Genomic DNA, 9,933 nt, shown 5'->3' on the forward strand with positions numbered 1-9,933 from the left:
TTTGATGAACGTGACAATACTTACGTCTAATTCCAACCAGAAGAGACCTAACTTAACCCAGGTGCGAAAACACTCATCACCTAACGGTTTATATTTTTCAACATTTTTCATTTGATTTTATTTAGATATTCACAATAAGAGAAAATTATTCTAAAATTGAGAACTAAACATCATTTGTCAATAAATTTTCATCATATTTTAATGATCCAAATATGTCTCCAATAGATCTAGCCATTCAGTAATTATGGGAAACATATATCTTCGCACTTGTTTCCATTGAAAACAAGGACTTTAAAAAAAAATATATAGTGCATAATGTCTTATGAAAACAGATTGGTAATGAATATGGAAACAAATTTTAGAACACAAAATTCAATATTTTTTCCTCAAATCCCTCCCCCGATAGAAGTTGGAAAATATGCAAACAAAACAAATTCAAGGGGAAATGAGACATTCATCCTCTCAGTACAAAGGGGCCCCTATAATATTGTGAAGGAAAGAAAAAAGAAAAGCAAAATAAAAATAGTGAAAAACATCGGTTGTCCCTAATATATAGCTACTAGCTTCCCATATTATGAAAACACTCTGAATTTCTTCTAAATAATGGCTTTCGCTTACAGCCCGGGGAAAAATTTAGAAAAATCTCAGGCTTCCCCGTATATCCAGAGAAAGAATTACATCCCTGTGATTTTCATCTGTGAGATGCTTCCTCACCATTGATATTTTTTAGTGTCAAAAAAAGTCACTCAAGGAAGTATCATCGGATCTATTTTTCATCCGCAACGCTCTAGTCACACTTGATGTTTCTGTAAATCCTCCTAACAAACAAATTGGAACCAAGATAGCCAACAGCTCCTGCACATTAGAAGAGAGCAATCAAACAATGCAAAGCTAAAAAGACAGTATCACAGTGCCCCGTGCAGCAACCCAATGTCCAGATTGCAATAGGCTGCATACCAGCACCTTTTTCTAAAAAGATAAACAGCTTCATTTTCGGAACTTTTCAATTTCCTTGTAAATGAACTTTAATTCTCTTGATAGGATGCAGATACTGCAATCAGTTTAAGTTTAATCCTCATTCTCCCAAAACAGAGAACAAATATTGGAACAAAGCTAGGGCAAGAGAGGCAACATTTCCACCATGGCCACTAAATGGATGGCCTTCACATTTCATTCCTCTATTCAGAGATAACAATAGAAAATCTCATTATTATGCACTACATGGAATAATCAAAAAGACCTAAACTCGACTTAAAAGGAAAAACATAAGGGATTGTTCCTCTTGGTTTCCTTTAACAAATCAGAACATATTATACCAATTTTAAGGCCAAAATTTTCCAAAATAACTTTCAGACTCCAAAATCCTATCCTATCATTCAAAGCATGTCAAAGTTGTGACATATATGACCAAACCAGTCCTCAAGAAAGCTGACAATATCAAAAGTCTTGGTATGATTTCAAGCCAACTTGGATTTAAATATACTATTAATAAAAAAGAACCAATAAATAATCAGTATTCAATTCAAAAAGTCCAAACACAAGAATTTTCTAATGGAACACAACAGATCTGGAAAAAAGATATTATCAGAAAAGCAACAAAACTATTATAAAAATGACAAACTAAAGTAACAAACTCACCACAGAGGATTCCCAAGCCAAGGCAAAACATCAAAGTGTATCCAAAATAGAAGCTGGTCTGGAAGAAGCCTGACATCTTAGTCTTCACATAGTAGTAATATATTGAGTAAAGGTACACATAGACAGCTGTTGAGGCAGCAGAGAAGAATGATGTCCACTGCCAGTGATAATTCTCAGCATTTAATAGGAAATATGTTCCCACAATTGTCACACAAACAGTTACGATGATGAGAATCAGAAAAACCAACAGCATAAAGCCATAGACATAGTACACCTGTGAAGTTTAAAGGAAATAAATACTTTTGCTGAACATAGTATGAAATCTCAGAAAGAAAATTCTATAATTCCTACTAACATCAAGAAACAAAATATTATTTATGATTTGTGATCATTATAAAAAAAATGTGATTATTCACATATGAAATAAAGATAATAATTACTTAATCAAAATCATAAACAATCTGTCCCTATTTGTACAATTTATCATCATAAGTAATGAAAGTATTAAAACAGCATAGAGACTAGAGATCCCATTAAAATAAAATTATCTTTTGAGAGAGCATTTAAGGTAAGTAAATCTGATTTCCGATATGCAACCAAGTGCTACTGCATTCAAAGCAGTAAAATCCTACCACACTAATCTCTCCACTTATTTCCTTTCTTTGTGTAAACGGGGAGAGTCAAATAATTCCAATATCAGCATTGATGCTACATTTTTTATTCCATGAATCAACAGATTAGACATCAACACCCATGGGCCGTGACAACTTTCCTAAAGCAATCTTAATATTTTGTTAAGATATAGGCAATATATTTCTAATTTTATAAAACTTACAAGCTCCTTCATACCTTGAGAAGCCATAAATTAATATATGAAAAGGGGAAAAAAATGTTGAAGAAAGCTGAACAACATGAATTTCCAAGAAAATATCCTAAATTGCAATTCCCCATTTCAGTATCAAAGTACTGAAACACAATAAATTGCGATGTTATTGGAAATTTATGTCACATCTCAGTTATTTTTAAGAAGCCTTAAAAAATGGAGAGAAATTCACCTTGTAATTCCAGAAAGACGTGAAGACAAAATACATCTCAATAAATATGCTGCCAAAAGGTAACAGCCCCCCCATCATTGAGACCACAGAAGGGGTTAGATACCATTTCTTCTCAGGAATGGGACGAGGAATAGTCTTCACACGACATGGGTTGTTTGGAGCACCACTCCAATTTCTTCCAACAACCGTACCAAGAAGTGCCAGAGGGAAAGAAATGAAAGCCCAAATCACAAAGACAACAACCATTGTGCCAAAGGGAATAGCTGCTAAAGATCCATAGAATATAGCAATTGTGTTCAAAACAAATCCAATTCCAAAGCACATAAATGGAAAAAGGGAGGCTGTGAGGATCATTGACTTTATCCAATTTTTACCTGACAAAATAAAAAAAAATACCCAGTTATGAAACAAGACCAAAAGAAAGTAAATCAGGAAAAGTATCAATCACAGCATACCCCCATGACGTGAGTACATCCCTCCACTCACATAACCAGAAATGAATGATGTAAGAGCATAGCATACAATGAAAGTAGTGACAATTGCTCCTCTCCTGAAACACATAAATCGCATCCAAGGTTTTAATATGATAACAATGCAGAGGCAGAACAGATGCCCCACTGAGAAAATAACTACATGTGTAGCCAAAACACAAATTAAGAAAATGCTCCATCCATACAGTTGCAGGTTATGCTCAAAGAAAAGAATGTCACTCCATCAAATCCTATAAAAGGAGTAGATAAAAAGTGCACCACAAATGGTAAAATGTGATCAGGAAAGAGAAAGAAAGAACAACAAGAGCCACCCCCACACACACAACCACCCCCCCCCCAAAAAAAAAACCAAAAACCAAAATCAATAAAGACTATGAACAGGACTAGAACATGATCAATAAAAGGGATAGAGATTATGTATTACAAAAAGTAAAGCGCACCAAAATTGGTAAAATGTGATTAGGGGAGAGACCTCATGCATGATCAATAAAAAAAATAATGCATTTTGTCCTTCAAAATCATAATAAATTAACAACAAAGATATTACCAGTCCAGTACATCATAATAGTAAGTCCTCAACATACCCAATATACAACGTTCCCCCAATTGCCATTAGAATAACGAGGAGGACAAGCAATGCAAGCTGTGCACCTGTGCCAACAACAGCTGAAAGCACAACCAAATTGCGAGAAGACCTGAAAACATCCCCGTGAACAAGTTTCCAACCAGACTCTTCACTCACATCCCTTTCCTGTGTCCATTGGTTGAAAGAGTTGGCCATCAAAACTTAGAACAAATTATTTATTGCTTACAGGATGGAATTAATAGAAGCAGGGATCTGATAAAGATACAGTGTGCATATAACATTACCAAAGTCTCCAGATCATCATCTTCGCGAGCATACTTGGCATAGTCATTTCGAAGAGTTCGCATCAATATCATCGATACCAAACCAGTAAGGAAGATAACCATCATAAACGAATTGAAAATGGAGAACCAATGGATCTGGAGATGGCAATGTGCATTAGCAACTCATGAATAAACATAGAAACAGACTATATTACGAATCACCAACAACACAACAGTTTCAAATAAATTATTTCAGTAAGAAATATGACAGGAAAACCAACTGCCAACATTAATGCTTACCTGGTGCTCAAAGAATGGGTAGTCCAAATAAACATCAAATCTACGTGCAAAAGTGACATTAGTTGACATCCATTTGACAGAGTATGTCATGTCTAGAAGCTTCCCTGCTTCCAGAGGCTTTGGGTTCTCTTGAGTAAGATTAACATGAATAATCTACAAGAACAGAAGTTAAATTAAGTAGTGATGGATTAGGAGCCAGCTATAAAAAGCATAAGGAAACTTCAGAACCACAGACCTGATCTTTGTTGTATTTGACCATAATATTCTTATGGGTGTACAAGACATGCTTGCCATTATCACTGTTCTTATCAGGATGCAGATCACCAACAAAGCCTAAAACAGCAATAAGATAAGCATTCAAGTACAACTGATTAAATAATCTAGAAAGTACAAATAGGTCAAAAAAGTATTGACTACATACCCCATAAAGGCAGATCATCTGAACTTGCAAGCAGCATTTATCAGAGACCAGAGAACACGAGAACAGAAGAAAAGAAAAAGAAGTAAGGATCAAGTTTCAGCCAGAGTAAAACATAGGCAAATAAGCACGAACAAAAGAAAAACAAGTACAATCCCAGTAGTTCTTCTACAACTTACTAATAAAATTAATCACAAATGCTTAAAACATACCCATGAAAAATTCAAACCAATAACTGTTCTCAATTGCATCTTTAAACTGTTTGACCTTTGCTTCATCAAGTTCCAAATGACAGATGACACTTTTCTCCACATTTTCTGTTCAAACAAGAAAATTATCTTTAAAAATGTTCAGAAAAAATGCAACTATAATTATTAAAAAAAAAAAACTATAAAAGCAAAATTTATTGATGAAACAAAATTACTTACTCTCGAACTTTATGTCAATCTGACTATCAATAAGTTCATTCCCTCCCAGGACCTCACCAAGGCCACCCCATTTGTGAGCAGGATTACCAGTTGGATGGCAAAATGGAAGGCTGTAATAGTTGTATGTTTCTTGTGGATTGTTATACGGACCAACTTTATTTACCCAAAGTGTGACTGGATCATCTGATTGATACTGCAAAAGAAGGAATATGCAGTGTTAAAAAACATACATACAAGTAACACAACACAAAGGCAAATCATAATAATTACCGCATGAACAAAAGCTACAGATTATGCTACATCTAACCTTGTGCTAATTTCCAGCCACTCTTTTTCCAAATGTATACATTTTAAGAATATAAGTTTCATGTGGAACAAGACATATCAAAATGACATGGAAATGTGTTCTGGTGAATGGGTCGGGGCATGTGTACGAGTGTGTCTGTGAGTGAGCGAGAGAGAAACATGAACTCTGCAGGCTCAAAATAATAAGCTTGTTTATGCAAAAAGATATACAGGTATATAATCATACTTGATAGAAAACAAAACATCTAATTTCACTGCTAGCCACCAATTACTGATATTATACTTGCTCTAAAGATTATGTCTAAGTGGTCAAATCAAAAGTGTATTATATCAATTATTAGCCATTGCATTCTTGTAACTTAATCTAAGTTACCAAAACATTTTACATTAAATTATTATAACCACCACAAGGATTATCTAAGATAAGTTTGACTGCTGCAAACATTCTTTAAAAAGAGACCTCAACAAAGTCACATTCAAAAATGTAAATGAGTAATGAGATATATCTTAAGAAATCCCATGCATAGTCCCAACATAAATCATTTTTACCAGGTAAAAAACAACAACCATTTTGGCCTTTCGAAAGTAAGAAAGGTAACATAAGACATACACAGCTCAAAAAATGGATTAGACAACATATGCTCTAGATTTGGCATCTCCAGTCATCATTAAACATCAAGAGTCACTATGACCAGTCTAGACACATAATTATTTAAGTAATATAATATACTAATATTATGAGCAGAAAATATATAAAGCTATACCTCAGCACCATTCAAATCAAAGTCAAGGCAGCCTAGCATTTACAGAAGATTCTTAAATCAAGCAATAAAAAGGGCACACTCTGAATTTCATAAAGCTAAAGGCCTCTCGATCAAATTATAATAGCCTTACAATAACCCGCTGGAGGCTTCTTTCCAATTTAAAATTGATCTTTTATGCCCTAAAAACTGGCCAGCTAGAACAGCTTCCCAGGGTCAACATATCACTACTTGGCACACTTTTAACAAAGGTAAGATCATGCTACAACAGTTATTAGACTGAACGGACTATGTTAGCTCATGTGAATTTAGGGCTCCTATCTCAATTTGTGCTCTTCATCCCTGCACAAGGACCACACTAGAGTTCAAGGCTCAGAGCTTACCCACTTATCACAAAGTATAGACATACAGATAAGTATAACCACATCAAATATACACAATTCCACCTGACAAGCCTTCAGAACTAATTTTTTCCAGCCTTGCCCTCTCAATAATGGACAAGATACAATATATCAATAATTTTTTTTGAGTCATAAAAGCACTTACCCCAAACCTTCCAAAACGAAAATTAACCTTTGATTTGATCCCAGAGAAACACATAACCTCACCAACCGAACTAAATATTATCCACATTAACAGAAAAGATTTCAATCAACAAACAAAAGTATTCTTGCGCAAACAAGCGCACACATTCACCCAAATCGAAAATCCACTAACAAAACTAAAAGCGAATTAAAATTCCTCAGAGTACACACACTGCTCTAACTTAGCATGCCAACAATTTTAAAGATTAGAGATCTCTCATAACTAATCAACTCAAGATCTAACCATAAAATTTCAAATCACGCCATTTCATAACCACGAAAACACAAATTACTCTCAAAAACAATAACTAAAACATCAAATCTCTAAAAAGAAGACGGTAACAATCGAAATTGGATCAGATCTAAGACAGAATCAGAAAGCAAATGACGAGATCTAGTAAGAGATTACCTTGTGATCGGACTCGGAAGCGAGAGAAGAAGAGAGCAGGAGGAGAAGGAAGAGACAAGAAAGAGATCGGACTACGGCGGAGGAGAAGGAGGACATGGCGTGTAGTAGAAAAGGGGAAATGGACGATGGAGATCGTGTGAATTAAAGATCAAGATTGTGCTTCAAGCTCTACGGGAGCTTTACTACATGATAAAGATCGAAAATAAAGACACCTACTTACTATTCTCCCTTATTTTCTTTTTTCCTTCGCCGTGTGTTGGATTTGGGAACGGGATGCGATATACTATTTGATTTCGTTGAAATGAAGCAGTAAACCGAAGAAGTTGACATTCATTGTCAAATCTCGGGCTGGTTTTGGGGCTGGCTATATTGTCTGGCCCAATAGTGATTTCAAGCTTCGGCTTGGATTGCCACTGTGGAACGAGGATGAAAGTGAATTTGTCAACGTGAAACTTTGTCTTCGTAATAAGGGTAAAATCATGCTCAGGGAAATTCGAGTTATAGTTGATTTGATTCGAGTTTGAATATATATTTGTTTAAACTCATCTCAAAAGAAGGGGAATAGCTTGAACTTGACTCGAGATGATAAATTCAAATTTCATTAACTCAAATTCATTTACTTTAATTGATCACATATGTATTGTTATATCCTAAATTTTATATATGAAACGTGTTGTGCATTTAACAAAATTATTTATGGTATACCTACAAACAAAATTCGTTGGAATATAAATTTGCTCGAGTTTTATTAAATTAAAACAAAATTTGTTGCACCATAAACTTGGGCAAACATTAATCATTTTATTTATTTTGAGAAAAGAAAACAATTTTTCCCGATAAACAATAATTTATTTTAAAGTGATCACTATTTTTATGAAAACAACATAGCACAACAATAATACTTTGTCCAACAATTCAGTTGATATGACTATCAATGAAGAACCAAAGCAATACATATGTTTATAATCTACACACGATGTCTATAATTACAATCTCTAACAACCATACCATATGAATTTGTAAAATGGGAGTGTGAAAGGAATATAATCTAAAAGTGATTACAAAAAATGCTATTACACGTCAATTCTCTATATGATTTCTCTTTCAATATGCTTAAATATAAAAACTAGAAAGCTCCACAACTTCTAGTAAACTCAGTATGTTTCACCATTAGTCTCGACATAATTAAATAAACATACTCATGCAACTATTATACTCAAGATAAACCATATTCGTGAGACACATATTGTATAGATACAACTATTATACTCAAGTCTTGAGATGCATATTGCATATATAAATTTTGATATAATCAACCATATAACTATCATACTCAAAACAAATCACACTCTTGAGACGTATGTTGTGCAAGATCCACACACACACATATATGTATGTATGTATGTAAGTATTTACATAAAAAATGACTATGATCAAAATCAAATTATCAAGTTAATCGTAAAAATATGCCATTTAGTTAAAAAATTACAATATCTACCATTAACCCCAATATATATATATATATATATATATATATATATATATATATATATATAAGGGACCTTAAATGCTTTCATATTTTCAACATGATTGTATGGGCTACAAGTCTTGATCACTTGGTTAAGGAATTTAACCTTATCAACTCTATATTTATGTACTCTTTTATAATCAGACTCCTTTGTATAAGGTTTTGATTGTAAGATATTTTACTTCTTTATATCTTAATCTATTTGTGATATTGTTATTATTAGAAAAAAACATTGATGTGACACAATCATAGTAGATCATATATTTTCTAGAAATTAAATAGTAGTATAAATGAGATCCTTTAACCACACAGCATGATATGTCTAACAGGTCATAAATTTCATATACATGGTCAAGAGCATTACTGACTATTACTTGGCATTTTATCTAGAATATGGCCAATTAAAAAAGTATAACAACAAATTTGGAGCTAGATTTAATTACATCTTAACAACAACCATTATCCTTGATCTTTTGCTAATATCTTATAACTTCCATAGTTATAACAGAGTTATCAAAATTTGGATTTGTTAGGTATCAACTAAAAGCCTCAAATGCAAAAGAAATATCAAGTTTCGTATATATTTATCCATACATCTAGCTTCCAGCAGTTTCATCATAAGGCATAATCCACATGTATTCCCTTTTTAACCTCATTATTTAAATAGTCATATATGTTAGGCTTATCTATTTTCATAACATGCAAATCAATTTGCCTTGCTATTTTGTATGTTGTCCTTTTAAACATACATTCATTTTGAGATAAGTCAAAAAATGGTACACAATCCCTATCATAATGGATAATGCCAAGAATAAATTATGTATTCTTTAAGGTCTTTCACATCAAGTTAGGAACAAGAACTAATGTGGTTTCAACAATAAAATGATGCAAATGCAACCAACTTAGATAACCATATAATGAAGACATATGTACTCTTACTGATGTTCATATACCCATACTAGTTCAATTTTTTCTTCATATAATACACTATTGTCAAGAAGTCTAAATCAATGACTTATTTAGTCTTCAATATAAAAGCTTCTTTCTTTATGCTTTAGATTAAACTGACTACTCCAAAAAGACTTTTATTAAGACTTTCATTCAAAAAGACAATTTTAATAACCATTTGGAAGAACTCTAATCAATATATTCTCCTTGGGTGAACC

The 9,933-nt window shown here is 33.2% G+C and overlaps 1 protein-coding gene across 1 annotated transcript; it reads right to left on the bottom strand.

The window, feature by feature from the left end:
• Window positions 1-320: 320 nt before the first annotated feature.
• LOC123193188 (transmembrane 9 superfamily member 1) lies at window positions 321-7,565 on the bottom strand. The gene is made up of 12 exons (XM_044605992.1): window positions 7,240-7,565; window positions 5,180-5,372; window positions 4,964-5,068; window positions 4,755-4,772; window positions 4,569-4,666; window positions 4,334-4,486; window positions 4,055-4,189; window positions 3,769-3,935; window positions 3,149-3,243; window positions 2,694-3,067; window positions 1,639-1,912; window positions 321-855 (listed from the first exon to the last, which is right to left on the bottom strand). Exons 1-12 carry the CDS (start codon window positions 7,333-7,335, stop codon window positions 788-790), a joined length of 1,776 nt encoding a protein of 591 aa, XP_044461927.1. The 5' UTR covers window positions 7,336-7,565; the 3' UTR covers window positions 321-787.
• Between the last annotated feature and the right edge of the window lie 2,368 nt (window positions 7,566-9,933).

The sequence above is a fragment of the Mangifera indica genome, chromosome 12 (genome assembly GCF_011075055.1).
Source record: "Mangifera indica cultivar Alphonso chromosome 12, CATAS_Mindica_2.1, whole genome shotgun sequence".
Taxonomy (NCBI): Eukaryota; Viridiplantae; Streptophyta; class Magnoliopsida; order Sapindales; family Anacardiaceae; genus Mangifera; species Mangifera indica.

Excerpts from the sequence above, each read along its gene's own strand:
- LOC123193188 (XM_044605992.1), bottom strand. The coding sequence starts at position 7,335 with ATGTCCTCCTTCTCCTCCGCCGTAGTCCGATCTCTTTCTTGTCTCTTC. Across the intron at positions 4,190-4,333 it reads ACCCATTCTTTGAGCACCAG|ATCCATTGGTTCTCCATTTT; the intron begins GTAAGCATTAAT and ends TGCCATCTCCAG. Across the intron at positions 1,913-2,693 it reads CGTCTTTCTGGAATTACAAG|GTGTACTATGTCTATGGCTT; the intron begins GTGAATTTCTCT and ends TAAACTTCACAG.